General features: G+C 43.5%; 1 protein-coding gene across 6 annotated transcripts in view; it reads left to right on the forward strand.

Annotated features, from left to right (window-relative positions):
• The window catches only part of NEK6 (NIMA related kinase 6), a 516,220-nt gene that overhangs the window by 345,539 nt on the left and 151,498 nt on the right, over positions 1-19,183 (forward strand). For all 6 annotated transcript variants that reach the window (XM_085613747.1, XM_085613749.1, XM_085613748.1 and 3 more), the window contains 2 exons: positions 601-741; positions 2,992-3,054. In XM_085613747.1, coding sequence (XP_085469873.1) covers positions 601-741; positions 2,992-3,054 — 204 coding nt within the window. The remainder of the gene's footprint in view (positions 1-600; positions 742-2,991; positions 3,055-19,183) is intronic.

Genomic DNA, 19,183 nt, shown 5'->3' on the forward strand with positions numbered 1-19,183 from the left:
CTGAATGGTGTGGCTAATGCATAGAATGAATGCAAAGAAAACTACACGTATCTATTGAAATGTCCTTGCTGTCATGCACATGCTCAACTAAAGATTTGTGAACTTTTAGACATTTATGCATCCAATATGGGTGGTTTGCTATTGCAACAGTACAAAGCATGCTACTTTTGAAAAGAGACCAGACCGGATTCTCAGCATGTGACGATGGCAGTCTGCTGGAACTGTGGATGTACCTAGGTGAATGCTCTTTTATTCGGGAATCATTCAATTTGCAGGATCAATGGCACCGCAAAGAGACAATCTAGTTATGGAAAGCAGCATTTAGCAAAGAGAGTGCTCAGTAATTGTTCAGGATCTGCTTGTGGTTTGTAAGTTACCTATAAATACTTATCTAATTAATTTTTCATGTTATGGATTTATATTACCATGCAAGACTTGATTAAAGATAGACCACAACTGGAACAATGTCTGCTTTTGTTGAATTGTCAAGGTCTAGAGGCAAAATCTTGTGAATAAGCATCATAATTCCTCTGTATGAAAATTGGTACCAATTGCAGAGCTGTGCTGATGATGTTCTTCTGTTCCCTTTCATACCTTCAGAGGCACTTGACGACGTATCCCTATCGATGTACTCTGGCTGATTTCCAGATCGAGAAAAAGATTGGACGAGGCCAGTTCAGTGAAGTTTACAGAGCAAACTGCCACCTGGACAGAAAACCGGTCGCATTAAAGAAAGTTCAGGTGAGCTTTTAGAAAGTGCTGGTGAATTATTACAGGTTTAGATTTTTTTACGTATTTGTTTTAGTTTGGAAGCTCTTTTGAAAATGTGTGGTAGTTCACTGAAGATCAGGTGACCACCCACAGCCAATCAACATGACGGCTACATCGCAATCCTCAATTCATCAACACTTTCTCAATCCTTTTCTAAAGGTGAATCTCTGCTTTTGTAAATTTCTTCCCACGCTTGTAATGCATTTCCAGCCTTTGTGGGTCACAGAAATCACATTGAGTCTCACTGAGGTTATACATTTCCACGTTTACTGACACTGATCATCCACCATCCCCCAATGCTTACTCTAGTGAATTGTCCACAAGGCGGGCAGTACGGATCCACCGAGCTAACAATGGGGAATTGTGCTGTTAAAGTCTTGAGTTTGTGTGGATTTTCAAACATTATGTGTATCCTCCCCTGAAACATGCCTCCTTCCCTGCCCATAACATGAACGTTGGGAGATCCTGTGTAACCTAATAATAAACTGTAAGATGCCAGGTTTGCAGATTGTAACTGATGCAAATTTATTTTGATTTTCAAATCCTCCCTAAGATGCCAATGTAACTTCTGGATCTTACCTCTGCAAATAAAAAATAAAAACATTTCTAAAAGCTGCATGGTGCCATTGTTAGTACTTATTGTTACACCTTTGGCACTGAATGAATAATGGGAGAGCTAATGCTTTAAATCCATGACAGAATTTTTCTGAGATTGAAAGACTTATCTTTCTAACTTCGGGTGTTAGTGATTTCATTTGACATGGGGTTGTTGAGTTTGTTGAATCGTTGCAGGATAAAATGTTATGAACATTTTAAAAATAATGCAGATCCTTCTATTAATTATAATAACGGATTTTATACAATGTTATACCACATTTCTGGGCCATCTTGACTTGGGAAGGATAAAAAGCAGAGCCCGCCTTGCCTGAATTCGAAAAATGGACCTGCAATTTACACCAGATACCAGCAGCAAGTGTAGAGGCTCACTGCAGTATCTTTCTGGGTTGTATTGTATTAATACATTTAATAATTTGCATTATTAAATGGGATAATGCTAAATTAATAAAGCATTGGATTTACAAAGAGCCTTTCCTATAAAATGCTTAAATGTGTTAATAACATTAAGTTGTATATTTTGTAGATATATACGTGGTAATGATTTGGTTATAAAAGAGAGTTGTTAATTATGAGCCAGCCATCTTCGTTTTATTAAAAAAAAGAAAATTGACATGTCAATCATTATATTGTTTATTCTGTTTTATGTTTTGGAGGAAATCTTTCTGTTTGTGTAAGCTGTTCTAATATTCACTCATCTGTCATATTCAGTACCCACTGTCCAAATGCCTACCTTAGTTGTATTTTTATAGATAATCTGGCTCGACTAAATATGGAGTTGTGGCACCAGTGTAGGACAGTCCCTTTTTGAAAGACTTATAACCTGACCTTGAAGTGTAATTTCCTTTGAAATAACTTTTCATGGTGACGTCATTGTCACACAAACAAGCACACAGAAGGGGATGGGAGGTTGCTTGCAATAAGACTAACTACTGGCAATCGCGTGGGGTAGCATTCCAACTCCAGTTATTTTGGCCCACTGTGCCACCTCAGATTAGACCCAGCTGTGTATAAATCAGTCTTGACCCTGCTCCAATAGGTGCGGTCCAGCCTGAACTGCCAAGCCAGGTCCCATCCCAACCGTAGCTCAAACAACCCATGAGTGAGTTTGACATTTTTTTTAGCACTCCTTGTGTGTTCCGCCAAGTTCTCCCAACCAGGAAAATGTACATCGCTCTGATACTATTTTTCTGAGCATCTAAGTACATTGTAATTAACCCTTAATTTCCTCTTGTCTCTCTCTCACATCTGGTTTGGTCTTTGCCATTACTTGCTGTGATGTGTCAGCATGGAGCATGGTATCTGATGAATCTCTGGTTATCCACTCTCTTTCATATTAATGTGGATCCACCTCCAGGCTCTTCCACTGCCGGGTTTTCCTGCTACCAGGCTACTTCAGACCCCATCATTTTAGCCTTTTCAGTGTCAGTGATGCCTTGCACATGTCCGCCAGCTGAAGCTTAGAAAAGACGTAAAGAAATGAACATACATATTTCAATAGACACAACAGTTAATTACATAAACACAGTGGAGAAATAATATTTTTTCAAAGAAAAAGGCTTTCTTAACATGTACTTAATTTTTTAATTTTATTCAATTTCTCAGATATTTGAAATGATGGATGCGAAGGCCAGGCAGGATTGCATTAAAGAAATTGATCTTTTAAAGGTAAGACTTTAACCGTTGGCTTTGGTGGCTGTTTAGAGGTTGTGTTGCGAGTGAGCTGTGGAAAGTATGACTGAAATCATTTGTCTAATATCCTGAAGAAATAATAGACCCAAATGTATGTGGTTTGAGCCATCCTTTATTTCTCTTACATTCTGCTCATTCTGATAGATAACAGATTGTGGGGTATTTGAGGCCGCACAGAAGGGGCCATCTTGTCGCCTGATAGAAGTAGACGGGAGGAAAACGGCAACAAGGTCCTGAGGAGATCCTTGTTCACATCCCTAAATCAGGCCTGGTCGCCGTAATAGAATGGAAATGACTGAGTGGGCCAATTTGCTATTGGTGGAGGAAGAAAGCTGAAGAACAATCTTTTTTGTCTCCTACTACATGAACAAAGGTACTTCCTACCACTGTTCTCAGTGGCAGACATGCGATTTGCTGAATGTTAAGCCGGTCAACTTCATCGTGGAAGCCTTTGACCTCTCCACATTGGATTGCTCGTATGAGGAATCAAAACACACCCATATACATAATTTATTTGTATTTCAATGGCTAGTGCCTGTAATCCTACTTCACAACAACTGAAGATCTAGGTGTGGTCAGTTTGGTGTCTGTGGAGGGAGGCACTGGCTGACCATTAGTGGTCGCATTTGAGACACCATTGTCTTGGTAATAGTGGCCTCTATGTTCCTTATTTATTGTATAGGGCTCCCTTGCGTTGCGAGGAATAATTTTGCCCTATTTTTAATCTGGCTGATTAAACAAGTCGCTCATAAGTTGTCGCTTTACGGAAGGTCTGTTTTACACCCGAATTTCAAACCAACTATCTTGTCTGCTTTTTAAGAAGCGTAAGTCAGAGGTGGCATTCCTTGAAATATCACCAAAATAAAAGCTTTCCACATTTTCATGGGAGATAATGTGACTTAATTTCGGCATGCTTCTTTGCTACCCTACACAGTCCTTGACATTCCAGAGGGCGTGTGCAGAAACACATTTCTTTGCGGATACAGCCTTTCTCCTTGGTATTCTCTCCCTTAGGCAGTAAAGAGGAACCCTGGCAGATGACCCTTATGGGGTAGTTCCTGTCCATAGGTCCAGGTGGCGATCAGGAGACCATCAGGCTTCTTTCCCCGATGAGTCTAGCCAAGCCCTTCCTTTCTTCAGATGTTCTTTAAGGTCCAGGAATGCTCTGGGGAGATGGTGGGGAAGTTCCATTCTTATTCTGTGTACTAGCCAGTGAATGGAGAATTCTTTAGACTGTCATATCAGAAATGCCTCCAAAGCACATCACCCTTTTCAGCACATCTTTTTACATTTTACTGTAGACCTTCCCAGAGACCTTCATTCAAGCTGCTCTAGTCTCGTGTGCTCTGAGTCACCCTAGGACCGAGTCCATCTTGGTGCAAAGACGTACACTCTGTTTAGTGGTATATAGTCACGTGGCCGTTTCCATACAAGTTAGTGATGTAAAAACGACATGGCTCACTAAAAAAAACCGACTATTTCTGCCAGTGCCTAAACTAATGATTGCTGAATTTTCATTGATGGACAAAAAATAGTTCTGCGATACTTGTTCCCAAATTGCATACTGTATGCTCTATTTAGTGTATTCCTACTCATATTTGTAAATGTATTTGCTTTTGTTATGGCTTGATGCCATATGAAGATTGGTTAAATGCAAAGCTCCTTAATACATCCGAGTCCAAGACTGTTAAATAAAAATCATTAATTTATGCTCTTCAGGAGCGTCGGCCTACTGCTTGTGAGCAGTGCAGAGGAAAAATAAAATGATAATAACAAAACGTTATCAATTTATTTTTCCTTTCCGAGGTGTGGGGTGGGGCGGGGATGGCCAGAGCAGAGCCAGGGGAGTAGTGGTGAGCACACTCAAAGTGTGCATGAATGTTTGACTGGCCGTCTTGGGCCGACCAAACGTTCATGCGCACTTTGCATGTTCTCCACCAGGCTGCATTACAGAGCCTAGTGGGGAACATGCACATGCTCTCTGTCCCCGCCTGAGCACCGAGCCACAGGACTCAGACCAATCACAACGCTGCAATGCAGCTTTGTGATTTGCTTGGGGAACCAATCACAATGCTGCAATGCAATGTTGTCATTGGCTTGGGAAGCCTGGGTGCCCAGGTGCTTACTGCAATAAGGAGAGGCAGCGTCTGGAGACCTGACCAGCAGTTAAGTTCTCTTTCTTTTTTTCTTTCTTTTTTTATTTTCTACCTCGCACCTCACCCACCCCCACCACCATTCCCTACCAGCCGCCACTGATGCTCTAAGAGACATTTCACAATCTTTGGGATGAAGCACCTCTCAACAGGACTCTTCATGCCACCACCACAAACCTCAAGCAGGACTTCTGCTATGCCATGCCCGCAGTCTTACTGACTCTCTCGACACTGTGACTAACTCAACAGCTCTCCCCTATTGATAGCGATGCACCATCTTCTCCTGCCCCATGCGTTCTAGTGCCCTTCTGAAGGGGATGTGGTCCTTAAACTCTGCACCAAATTTGTGTCGTCACAGCTGCGGACTGCAAAATAACAAGCATGACCTCAGATCTCTCTCCACCCATCACAGGCACCTAACAAATGAGCTACAGCAGGAAAGATCCAGACGCTTGACATCCAACCATCAACAGCATGTGGTCAGGTGATAAAACTAACAGGCAATCACCCGTGGAACCATTGAATCCACCTTTGCCTCTGGTCCACCAAGGTTCTGGTGCCACACTCTACGTACTACACATGAGAAAGCATATCCCAAGTAAACCAGAGCATTCTGTTTATTATGAGGGCACAAAACCCGCATGAACATGCGAGGAATTCTTATAGCAAAAAACACAAGTGTAATCTTGACAAAGTTAAAGTGAGCCGAAATGAAGTGCACCAGGGAAGAGAAGGCTACCTAAAGGATCAATTAGTAGTCAGTGCATGAGCCAGCCTGAGGCTTTTTAAAGCCGTCTTTGTGAAGGCCACAGAGGAGCCTGAAGTCAGGCAGAAGCATGCGGTACTATCTGAGCTGTGAGAAGGGTAGCCGTCTAGTACCGCAGAAAAGCTTCCATTCCATACTTATCCCCATGCCAACAATATTGTGTACAGCACTTTTGTCTTCCCTATTATATTCTGCATCTCGCAGCAGTTGTTACCACACCGTTTGCGTGCAGGTGTGGCAGCTGCTTCGAAGCGTAACATCTCTGAATTTGGGGCCGGCAGGTGGATATCAACTGCTGTGTCCCGCGTATCCATTATTTTTTTCTGTGCGCTAACTATATTAAATTGGGTGGGGTTTGTAACAGTAACACAGTGTTTCCACCATTTGAAAACACAAGTGCTACATTGTTCACGTTTTTAATTGATCATGCACATTCACCAGCGCCTCCATTTTTCTTAACGTTAAAGTGTGCAGTTGAGATCAGTAAATTCAATAAATCAGGATTGCAGTAGTTTCTATAAGCTACATTTCTCAATTTCACAGCAGCATCTTAGCTAGAAGTACTGTAAGCATATTTCTTTTTTTCGCTCTGCCTAATATGCCACACTTTGCAGAACTAATCTACGGTTGTATCCTTCCTGTGTCGGCTCGAGGTTCAGTATTTTGCTCCCCATATCTACCATCTTCCTAGACATCTTCCTCAGAGCTGCCCAGTTACGCACTCACACAGCTTCCGTCATTGGGCAGAGGGAGGGGAACACCTTCTTTTGTCCACTCCCGCTCAATTTCAGATTATAACTATATATGTTTGTCCAATCGACGTCCTAGTCTACTATTTCAGATTAACAAGAAAACGGGTTGAAACAACGTTTTACATTTTTAGGTGTTTTGAGCATTGATCACGTTGATTTTGGCAAAAAATTGACTTACTTAATTTCACCCACTCTATTTGAAACGCGTTCCCCATAATGCCATGCTGATTTGTGGATCTGTCTGTGATCCCTATTCATCTTCCGTACATGTCCATCTGCTTTTCATTGACCCTTGCCCATTGAATCTCCTTTTATACATTGCAATGAGATTTGATCCGAGTATTTTTACCTCTCAAAGCTTTATTCCAAACCTATCCCGTGCCTCCTCTTACACAGAAGGTTTGGAGCCAGGGAGTCCTCCTAATGATGATTTGTCATCTACCGCTAGGGAATGACACGTTAAGGTGCCCATGCTCCTACCTGCGTGTGATCAGGTGGACCTTCCCCATGCTGCAACCATTCCAATACATTGGTATCATCCTGGTGTTGTTTCCATTCCGCAAAGTGATTGCACATTTATCACTTGAGACACTAGTGTGACCTCTGAAGTATGCAACTCACCTCATTTGGGATTTTATTCCATCTAACCACATAATCCCAGCTCTAAAACATCATCATCCAACACGCCGGCTTTTCATCAATATACGTGAAGCAATTGAGACAATGTGAGAGTGTGCACAAAAATCTGGTAAAAAGAGTAAGAAGGATCTCTTCTGAGTGAGCCAAGATAGAAGGGTGGGGAGACGAGAGATAGGATCCTTACCAGTAACGGTGGACATATTAGTTAAATAAAAGCATACTTGGCTTTTCCTGAATTGTAGTATTGTAGGTGTGAGTCTGATTTGGGAAGGAAGATTATTCCTTATTTTTGGTGGTAAGGCAGGGATGGCTTGATTTGGATGTTCTGTTTTCTGTCACTTATCTTATAGTCAGTGATGTCCTTACTATGTGTGATGCGCTGTCAGATAGAGTGGGGTGCTGTTTATTTTGACTTTATAAGTATGCACCTGGTATTGAAGATGATGCTAACAATGAATCGTATACTTCAGGCAGTAGTGGCCCGTGCAGGTAAGTGCCATGGGCCCGGTGGTGGGTGGAGGGGATTTGACAGACGAAGGAAAATTTTATAAATATGTTGTCGTCTGTCGAATCCCCACCTGGCCTCACCGTGCTTACCTGCATGGGCAGCTGCTGACGTCCGGATAGGACAGATGTGCTGGAGTTTTTTTTAAGACTGAGGATTGGTCATGTTTTAGGGTGGGGTCTGGAGAAGGCCTAGGTGGAGTGAACGAAGGTTACGGGAGGGAACGTATCTGGTGATTAATTGATTAATGAATTTAGGGCTTTTGCCGTGTAGTGACTTAAAGATCATACAACCTGCTTTGAAGGAACAACGTTGTATGACCGGAAGCCAATGCAACTTGATGAGAAGAGGAGTCGCCGCCTGCCACCTTGGTTGCTTCAGGATCAACCTAGCACCATAGTTCTGCACCATCTGGAGACGCTTGAGTAAATAGTTTGGGAGACCCAGGTAGATGGCATTCGCGTAATCCAGATGGGACAGAACAGTGGCGATCACAACCTGGGTAATAGCTTCTGGCGTTAATAGTCGCCTGACCTTCCTGATTTTTTTTAGCTGATAAAAGCATTTGGAGACCACTTGTCCCACTTGTGCTTTTAGTGAAAGGTCACTGTCCACAATGACTCCAAGCGTTTTAGCCGATGGTGATGGTTGCGGAGCTTGACCCAGATCTGAAGGCCAATAGTGAGGACCCCAGTACTTAGCACTGTCCCCAGTCAGTACCAGTTCGGTTTTACCTGGATTTAGTTTCAGCTGATTTTGATCCATCCAGGATTTAATAAACCTCATGGTTGACTGGAAATGACTCATAGATTTTTCGGAATTATCAATGGTGAAGAGTAGCTGCAGGTCATCTGCATAATTAAAAACTCTCACCTGTTTGTCCCTCAAGGTTTGTATAAGGGGGAGTATGTATATGTTAAAAAGATGGGGTGACAGGGAGGAACCCTGTGGCACTCCACATGGGATGGACTGTTTAACACCGATCAAGTCCCCCAGACGCACCGCTTGGGAGCGATCCTCCAAGAAGGACCTCAACCAGCAGGCCGCCACGCCCTGTATGCCGGCCTGTCCAACACGGTCGACCAGGATGTTGTGGTCGACCGTGTCGAACGCGGCCGACAGGTCCAAAAGCACCAGGGCCTGGGGAGAATGTCTATCTGCGCAGTCTCGAAGTGTGTCCAAAACTGCAGTGACCACTGCCTCCTTAGAGTGTGCAGGCCGGAATCCAGCCTGATGAGGGTCAAAGCAGGAGGACTCCTCCAAAAAATTAGAGAGTTTTCGCCACGTGTGCCTCTAGAATTTTTGCCAAGTAAGGCAATAAGGAGATGGGCCTGTAGTTTGCCTTACATCCAGGATCCGCCCCGGGTTTTTTTAATAGAGGTATGACCGTGGCTTCTTTGAAAGCGGACGGGACTATGCCCGACAAGAGGGAGTCATTTAGAAGGGCAAGAACAGGGGTTGGATAGGTGGAAAGCATTCTTTCAAGATACGAGGGGGACAGATATCCAGTGGGGAGCCAGATTTGACTCTCATCATTAATTCCAAGAGCTGGCCATGAGTTATGGATTGAAAATTGGTAAGGGTGGCAGAGCCAGTCTTTATTGCCATGCCGGTCGTGATTGGGGTCTTTGATTGGGGAATGCTAGTTTTTATGTCGGTGATTTTGTCACTAAAGTAAGAATTCAGTGAGTCACACAGACACTGAGTGGGGATTACTTTAGGACGGACATTCTCAAAGTTGGTCAGTTCATTAAAGACAGAGAAGATATCTTTAGATTTGTTTGATGAGTCTAGAATACGAGAAGAGAAATACTCCACCTTTGCTGCAGAGATGGCATTCATATATTCCTTCCTCGCCCTAGTATATTTAATTTTTCCCTCAATGTCATAATCACGGCGCCACAAGCGCTCAAGATGACGGAAAGTCAATTTCCTGCTTTTCAAGTCGGCGGAAAACCATCTATTGGCATCCGTGCGCCGTGCAAGTTTAATTCTTTTGCACGGGGCATGGAGATTGCTGGCCGCTAGTAGCCAGTCGGTTAGAGAAGAAACTGACAGATTTATGTCATTGTCCAAGGAGGGGACATCATTAGCCAATGACTGTAAAAAAGCAGTCTTATCCATAGCGTTCCAATTCCTGGCTAATCTGCCGGCAATTGGCACAGTGGTTCTGATGTGAGTAACACAAATCTTAAATTTAAGGATAAGATGGTCTGACCATAGACAAGGCAAGGTTAGCGGGGAGGTCACGCAAGTGGTATTAGACCACACCTGATCCAATATGTGTCCTTTATCGTGAGTGGGGGAGAGCACCATTTGCTTGAAGTTGAGGTTAGACAGAAGGTCAGTCAGTTCCGCCGATTGAGAGCCCTCTGATAGGTCTTTATACCAGTAATTGAAATCACCTACTAACATAACCCTGGCGTGATCCAAAGCTAGGTTAGCAACTTGCTCACTAAAGGCCATGGGAAACAATGGCATTGAGGTGGGCGGTCTATACAAGAGGACACATGTTATAGTCATGTGAGGAGTGGCAATTTTTAGTACAAGATTATCTGTGTTGGCTAGTGTCAGACAGGTAAGAGTTGTGACATCCAGGCTAGAGTGGATAATCGCCGCAACTCCACCTCCTCCTTTCACGCTGGCGCGGTCTGCCTGGATAATATAGTAGTCAGGTGGTAGAGCTGCTTTTGACTCCTCTTCACTTGCATTGCGGCCACCTCTGTTGGGAGGAGTGCAAAAAGGCAGTTTGCAGACTTGACGAAGTTAAAGAGACACAATCCTTGGCCAACTCTAGTGTTTTAGGATCTTCTTAATGGACATCTGGGACTAGAGGGAACACGTGTGAATAGGAAAAGTACTCCGGGGGACTAACTGCTTGGATAGAAAAGCCACGTTTCCTGTACCCGCGGATCCTGAAGGAGGCATGTGTTTCTGGCAACAGCCGCTGGAGTGGAAAAGTCACTTGAGGACTCAGAGGTCCAATTTTTCCCTTACACATAAGGGAAGGAGTACTAGTCAGTAGCTGCAAGTAGCAACAGCAAGTCATGAGCAGAGAGGAGGCCATGTCATTTTGTAATCCCAAACACCAGCTGGCCTGCTGCATCTAAGCCTCTTTAGAAGCACCAGATGTGACTAGATTAGCTTCAAGCATGCTTGGATAGTCCTGGTTAGTAAGTACTGTGTCATTCAACGTTTGTAAATAAGAAGCAGCTAGGACCAATCAATGGGAGTAATGGTGAACAGTGCTTCTCCTCATAGGTACTAGTAAAATAATTACAAGGGTAGCATAGGCAATGATGAGAGTTGTGCTGGAATGAAAGTCTTGTGTTAATAAGAAACACAAATTTGCTTAATGGGTATGTTGGTGTAATCTGAGGCAGGGGATGCAGAAGGACTTTAAAGGTTGCACATACCGATTTGGTTAAGCTCAGACAGTGGCAGTGGTTGCAGGAGTACTCACTGCCCTAGGACGGACGGACAGACTTTTAGGCGCAGCACAGTAAGTAGTAGAGGCCAAAGGTGGGCAAACAAAAGTGCTGCTGGGTCTTCATTACTACAGAGGAACGGAAGGCGCACTGCCATGAAGAGATCAATGTGGGTGTAAAGAACAACTCCAAAGAGTAGCACGGGGAAAGAAACCCCATACAAATGGATGAGAGGCAAGGAATTTTGTTCGGAGTTAAGGCCAGGTTGAATGTTGAATACTGCTACTGAGTTTGGCCAGAAAACTGACCGTCAACTGCATGAGGGTGATAGTCAAAGTGGGACGATATGCGGAGAAAGGAAAGTCCTGCTCTTCCAGTCCTTTGCAAGTGAAAAGGGTGGCTCATTTCATTGTCAGATTGTCTGATGGTAATGTGTGGAACATCAAGAAAGTGGTCAAGGGACCTGATTGTCCCTTGATTTATGTTAGTGGGAAGAGGCAGAATAGCGGAAGAGAGAATTGAAATTGCTGGACATCGGAGTAGTGTAAAGGGCGATTAAAGGAATGAGTCGAAAAGGGTTAGGTGCGTCCTTGGAGGATAAATGACTATGAACTTGCGTGAAAATTCCTCAACTTGTCTTCTCTATGTACCCTATTCATGGAGAAGGCCACCATACATTCTTTGCTGTTTTTTTATATATGTTTATTTTTTGTTGTTCCCATTCTTTCTTTAGTTATGGTTCAGGCACCTTGTTATGTTTATTCCATTACGAAGGGGCAAGATGTGCTGTGTTCTATGTTATGTGGGTTGGAACATAGATGTAAGGGGGCTAGTGTGGACCGGACGGTTCAATTGCTAAGGATTTTGATGATGAATTACGTTTGAGGGCTGGTCTTCCATGCTATATTCCTAATAAACTCCTACTGAACACTTCAGCAGTTGCCTGACTGCTTTCAGAAGACAATGCTTGTGTATATTCACTAAATATAGGATGTTACTGCATTGATATCAGTTGCTTTATCTACAAGGAAAAGTTGTTAAATGTAAATGAGACTGTCTGGAATCGCGTGAATATTTTTAGCAATCACAAGTTTCAAGTCGCACATCAAGGTTCAAGCTGCAGAACACACGATGTACACTGCGAAAGATAACTCGTACCATGCAACCCCATCCAGAGCTTATAATGAGGTAAGGAGTCAATTTGCTGAGTCAACTGGTCTTTGAAAACACCAGCGACGCATTCGCTAGCCTTGTCGATTGGCTTGCTTCTTGCAAACTATTTGACAAAATATGACGGATCTCACCTCCATTTTCATGAGTCAGCTTTTTGTAGAACATTTCAGAACTAGCAGAAGCCATGATTTTTAGTGTCCGCTTCAGAAGCTCTTTTAAGACATCACGCGGGTCAGCATAATTGATAATTTGTTGCGGCTGCGGGGGCGTTCTTCCCTCTCAGGGGGTTGCAGCCCAGATAGTCTCATGGTCTTGTTTTCAGATGAGGGAGGAGTTTTAAGAGGCCAACTTCGGTGAGTCTGTCAGTGTCAGCAGCTGAAATGTACTCTAGTCGGTGCCGCATAGCTAATAACTTGGCAAATCAATACTGCAGCTCATGGCTTTTTAATTGATGGCTCCCCTGCTGGTTCTTCTCGCGGCTCCATAAATAACTGCAGGGCATTTAAGCGATTTACAGAGGAACCTTCTTGCAGGAGCGGTTGCATCCATATTACGTCTTTTGATTCTAGTGCCGCGGCGCGTTACAAGGAATTGTGTGCCTCAAAAGATTGGCGACACGCCTCAAAGAAATTAAATTGAGCCCTAAAACTAGAACCACAGGCTTTGAATAGAAGATGAGTGGCCAGGGAATTGGTACCGACGGATCTTGCTATAAGCCGTGATGAAGATTTGATGTAGGAGCCAAATTGTTTCCTAGGGAACTAGAAGCCTTGTTCATAACCGGGACTCCAAACTCAACCACATTGCACAACTGCCGACAAATGAAATATTGTCTCTGCCCTTCTTCCACATTCTCAAAGCACAAGTCCCAATAAAAAGAGTGGGTGCTAAATAGCATATTTACTTCACAGGTGTTGGTCTTTTCATACCTTTATCATTTTCCTCCCTTACAATTAAGCAGGCATATTTACCACAAACAACAAGGTAACTTACTTATATATGTGATTAAAACATGGTTTGTGTTACATTTTAAAAATCGCATGTAGATTTTCCATCAATGTGTAATTGAGCTGAGAAATGACTAAAAGTGACACTAATTTAAACTTGGTGTTTTTGTTGGGCCAGCTTTAAAACACAAAAGCCCTGCACCTTTACGTTTCATTAGGCAATGGAAGGGTTATTGTGGGCAGGTTTCTGTAATTTCTCATATAAGAGATTCAAAGATAGCCCCCTGCAGGGCCTCTTTGTCAAATAAAGGATGCTGCCAGTGGGAGGTTCTAACAATACCCTTGGGCCAGGTTACACACACAGTAGTCCAGATTTACCAAGTCTTTGTGTTGTCCTTGCATCACACAAGGCAACGCAAAGGCTTTAGTAAGATTCACCACGCCACACAAGGGGCGATTTGCGCAACCTTTCGTGACTTTGTAAAGAATCATAATACAGCGCAGCAGCTTGCGTTGCGTTACATTTTGTAGTGGTAGACATTCCACGGGTGGAGCGCGAGCGTTCCGTGCATCCTCCTTTGGAATTTGATGCAATCCCAGATGGGTTGAAATAGTAAAGTTGGGATTGTCTGAAGATGGTAGGACACCCAACCGTTTTTTATCGAGGAGAAATATGTCTGTTTCTTCTTATTTCTTTCTATGTGCGATATATTCTCCATCATGCTTAGAAATAGGATTGGTTTTGTGCAGTTGTGTCCCTTCCTGCACAAAAACCATCTTGCGTGTAACACAAGCATCCATGCACTAGTGTGCAAAGGAGCCTGCACTGGCGCTAAGCAGCCTTAATTGCGTCAGTGCAGGTAGAGAACTCAGGAATTTCATATCCTAGTAGGGATGGCGCTGTTCAGTTCCCTACCGTACAGGCAACGCAGTGCATCAACTTTGCTTGCTGCACTGCGTTGTATGAACCTTTAGCGAGTATGCCCCTTAGTGTTTATAAACGTAAGCGGCTGTAGTGGTGGGGCACATGCGACAGTTCTCAGGCGTGGTAAGGGAAATAGAGACCCGGGTCTTAAAATCCAGAGAAATCCGTCCACCTGCAGCCCACCAGCTTGTGTCCCATTCATAAGTGCTACGTGCTGTGCAGGAGCTGGAAATGGATGAGGTGTGCAACTGTTTAAAACAAACAGTGGCAAAACCAAGATCTTGCCTCGTAGAACTTTTGGCTTAATGCCTTTTGCTGATGCTGTGCAGAACACAAAAATAAAACGACGTGATGACACTGCCGTGCCATTCTGTGGCCGTCCATTAGTGATGAACTATGCACACATTTGTCACTATGCATGCACACACCTACAGAATGACACGGGCTCCACTTTATTACTATATTTTCTGATCCAACATGGCAGGCACCATTTGGATTGGTAAATAAAAAAAATTAAGAAATTACTTGCGCAAATGTACTTTTTGGAATGAGGACCAGGCCAAAATAAATGGCAGCTTCTGAGCTTTCAAAAAAAAAAGTTAATATTTTTTTCTAAAGGACTATGAGGGTGGGGGAGCAATAGACGAATGGGTGGAGGGAGCAGGTGGAAGAGGATTGGCTGGGAGGAATTGAAATAGTATAGATTAAAGCTGGTGAAGGTAACGGGGGATTCAGGGGTGGTCCTCACTGTATAACACAGCTCACATATTCTGATCCTTTTTGGCAATAATGTTTATGGTTTTCCATAGTGTGTCTACTGCAAATGACTTTCCCTTTTGATGCCTTCATTTACACGAAGATTACACAGGCGCTTTCTTCCACCAGTTTGTGCACAAGTGATGTGAAAAGGCCACGGCCATGCTGTATTCTGTAGCTTATCGTTATAGATATCAATATGTAAAGTAAATAATCCACAAGACGAAGCACTTTGCATCCACACTCCACAAGATCATTAATCCGATCAAACTAATCCATGCTGTGTGATAAAGAAGCGCAGGCAATAGAATTAAGAGGACATCTTTTAATCCCTTGGTGGGAAGTCACTGAAGCATCAACTAAACTTTCTGCCGCACTCGCACCAAAAAAGAAAATATCATAAAAACATACTTTGAGAAACGCTCATCAAGCGAATGTTGCAAACTTTTTCCGGGGTCGCGCCGAGTATTCAATTCCTTGACAGTGACCGAAGAGCATTCTAATACAATTTTAGGATAGTTATAAGCTGCATATATATTAAGCACCACAATTTGCATAATGCCTGTCACGTTGATAAATTAACCATCAGAGCGGACCACTGCAGATTGAGAAGGAGAAATAGCCACTCATTAAAATGTGACCAAAAAATGGAAAAAAATATTGTCACCTCAATTAAATGGGTCTCAAGTAAAGTCCTGCATTCCTCTTCCACGCTTATAAAATCCTTGAATTGTTTCCAATGTCTGCACGCATTAAATTTGAGATGCATGGTTAGACTGCATTATAATAAATGTTTGTTAGATTCTACTTAGATAGTATAATATTTCTAAAAGCTTGTATGTTAAGTTAGCGACACAATTCAGTAGTTTTCAGATACGTTCCTCAGGATCCAACCAGCGTCTCTGAAGCAATTTCTTTGTAATTCAAGAGATTTTATCTAACCTTGACCCATGACAAGATTATTCGAGACAAATCTCTTATCTCCACGTTGTTCATCAAATAGAAACCTATAAATTATCTAAAATCAGTCAACATGGACGGAGTGTCTAGTTAATGTTTCGGTGGCACATAGAGATTCGCTTTTATGCATCTCCTTTCCTAAACTGAAAATGTCAAGAATTTTCTTTTCCAGACTCCATCTCTAGTTTTTGGGAAAGAAACTTACATTGATATCATTCTACGTTCTTCCATTCAACTGAAAGCGCTTTAGATGACTCCTGCAGCATGCTCCTACCAGGACCCACGTCTTTAAGTAATGTTCAAGCTGTGGTGGAGTAAACCACATTAAACAGAACTTGCGGCTGGTAGCTATAGCATTAAACATAGAATTCAAAATTCATAAAATATAATACAAAGCAGGGAAAAAACAACATAGCATACCTTTGGTTTAAAACATTATTACTGTATGATTTAGTAGTAATTATTATGGATGACTGAAACCCTTTAAAGAACATCTGCAGCCTTTAATGGAGAGCCTCTTTCCGTTGCCTTCGAAAGAAGGTGAGCTATATTCCAAATTCTTATGCTATTTATCATAAAGACTGGCTCATGGTGGATTTTGCACACGCCTGCACACAGTGGACAGAAGAGCAGGAAATGGGCCACAGTCTGTCTTGTGAGTAAGATAAATGCACTTGCACGTGGGGGCAGAAGGGCAGGTCTTCAAGGGATGACCTCGGCAAGTGAGATCCTCAGGCTCGCTCAAGTGGAAGGCACCCTCATGTTCTTGTGTGGCCACGTAACTTCATGCTAAAAGAACAATTGATGGACAGAATGCAGAACAATGTCGTACATTCACCCCAGTACAGAGATCCGGGCCTAAATCCACAGTTTTTTTGCTCGCCATGCCATTCCAGTTTGTATCCAGCCATATGCAAATCAGTCTTGACCATGCTCCCAATGGGAACAGTCTAGCCTGAACTTCCAGGCCAGGTCCTCCCTGGACTGGAAACAAGCATCCTAGGACTGGTTTCGGGCTTTCAGCCCTCATCAGCCAAGATAGCTTGACTCCAGTGGCATGGAGAGCATGGGACCCACGTCTGTGCATACCTGTCCCACTCGGGGTGACAAATGCAAAAATAACAATTGATGGACAGAATGCAGAACAATGTCATACCCAAGTACAGAGCTCTGGGCCTTAATCCATTGTTTTGTTGCTCACATGCCATTCCAGTTTGGACCCAGCCATATGCAAATCAGTCTTGACCCTGCGCCCAATGGGAGCAGTCCAGCCCGAACTGCCAGGCCAGGTCTTTGCTGGACTGGAAACAAGCATCCTAGGACCAGTTTCGGGCTTTCAGCCCTCATCAGCCAGGATAGCTTGACTCCAGTAGAATGGAGAGCACGGGACCCACGTCTGGGCATACCCATCCCACTCGGGGTGACTAATGCAAAAAGAACAATTGATGGACAGAATGCAGAACAATGTCATACATTCACCCCAGTACAGAGATCCGGGCCTAAATCCACAGTTTTTTTGCTCAACATGCCATTCCAGTTTGGACCCAGCCATATGCAAATCAGACTTGACCCTGCGCCCAATGGGAATAGTCCAGTCCGAACTGCCAGGCCAGGTCCTCCCTGGACTGGAAACAAGCATCCTGGCACCGGTTTCGGGCATTCAGCCCTCATCAGCCAGGATAGCTTGACTCCAGTAGAATGGAGAGCACGGGACCCACGTCTGGGCATACCCATCCCACTCGGGGTGACTAATGCAAAAAGAACAATTGATGGACAGAATGCAGAACAATGTCATACATTCACCCCAGTACAGAGATACGGGCCTAAATCCACCGTTTTTTTTGCTCACCATGCCATTCCAGTTTGGACCCAGCCATATGCAAATCAGTCTTGACCCTGCGCCCAATAGGAGCAGTCCAGCCCGAACTGCCAGGCCAGGTCCTCCCTGGACTGGAAACAAGCATCCTGGCACCGGTTTTGGGCTTTTCTTTGCGTAGCACGTAACTTCATGTCATCAAAACATTGCTTTGAGTCTAGCCGTTTAACTTATAAATGGTTTCTATTCGGTAATTAATTCAGTGGAAACTGACTACGACTACAGCACACAACATGTAATAGTTTGTCCTTTGAAAGCCCTAGACTTCAAGCTATGTCCTTGATGATACTTTCACTCATAACAGCACCCACATTCACCAGTAGGCTAATGATACACAACTCTACTTGAAAGTCTCCTCTGCCACAGACATCCAACAGGTCAAACACTACCTGCTCATCATCCAGGCCTGAATATCCAGTACCCATCTGATTCTCAACCAATGTCAGACTTCCTTTCATTTGCTGTGAACTAGATACAACTAGTCCAAACATGAACCTTACAACTTCAAACCCTATGTTTTACCCAATTGCAAATTGCCTGGATTCACACTGGATTCTTCCTTAAGGAATACATTACAAAGAAAGCAAACACAATCTGGTTCCAGCTCACTCTGCTGAAGAAAGTGAAACTGTTTCTCCGAAAAAGTGATTACAGTTCTGCTGAAGCAAGCCCTCATGCTGTCATCTGGATGGTAGCAATGCCCCAGCTTCACAACCTCCCAAGCTCCACACACAGGCACCTATGCCGCAGCATGCCTCATACAAGACCTGAAGGAGTATGATCACATCAACCCCAACCCATGGAACTCCACTTTCCCCACCTGTCGTCCTGCATCATCTTCAAAACCAGCTGCTTTGTTTACATGAGACTAATACCTCCTCCTGTCTGGATAACAAACTCACTAACTTCCATCAGGACCACCCCAACCCTGCTCCAATTTAGTAAAGAATCAAAAATTCACCCCTTATGCAGTAAAAGTTTAGTTCTGCTCCCAGAACCCAGCAATGTCACCAATTATTTGATTGGATCTGTGTCTTAGACCCTGTACAGTGCTGTACTGCCTTTTTGCTGGTTTCGCGCTATACAAGTAACATATAGATACATACTTGCATACATGACAGAGAGAACGGTATCTATCATACCCAGCTCTTTCCCAAATTACAGCTGTCTTCCAAAGACAGCCTTGCCCGTGCCCGTGAAGATTAATCAATGAAGGCTTTCCCAC

Source organism: Triturus cristatus, chromosome 1_2, assembly GCF_964204655.1.
Source record: "Triturus cristatus chromosome 1_2, aTriCri1.1, whole genome shotgun sequence".
Taxonomy (NCBI): domain Eukaryota; kingdom Metazoa; phylum Chordata; class Amphibia; order Caudata; family Salamandridae; genus Triturus; species Triturus cristatus.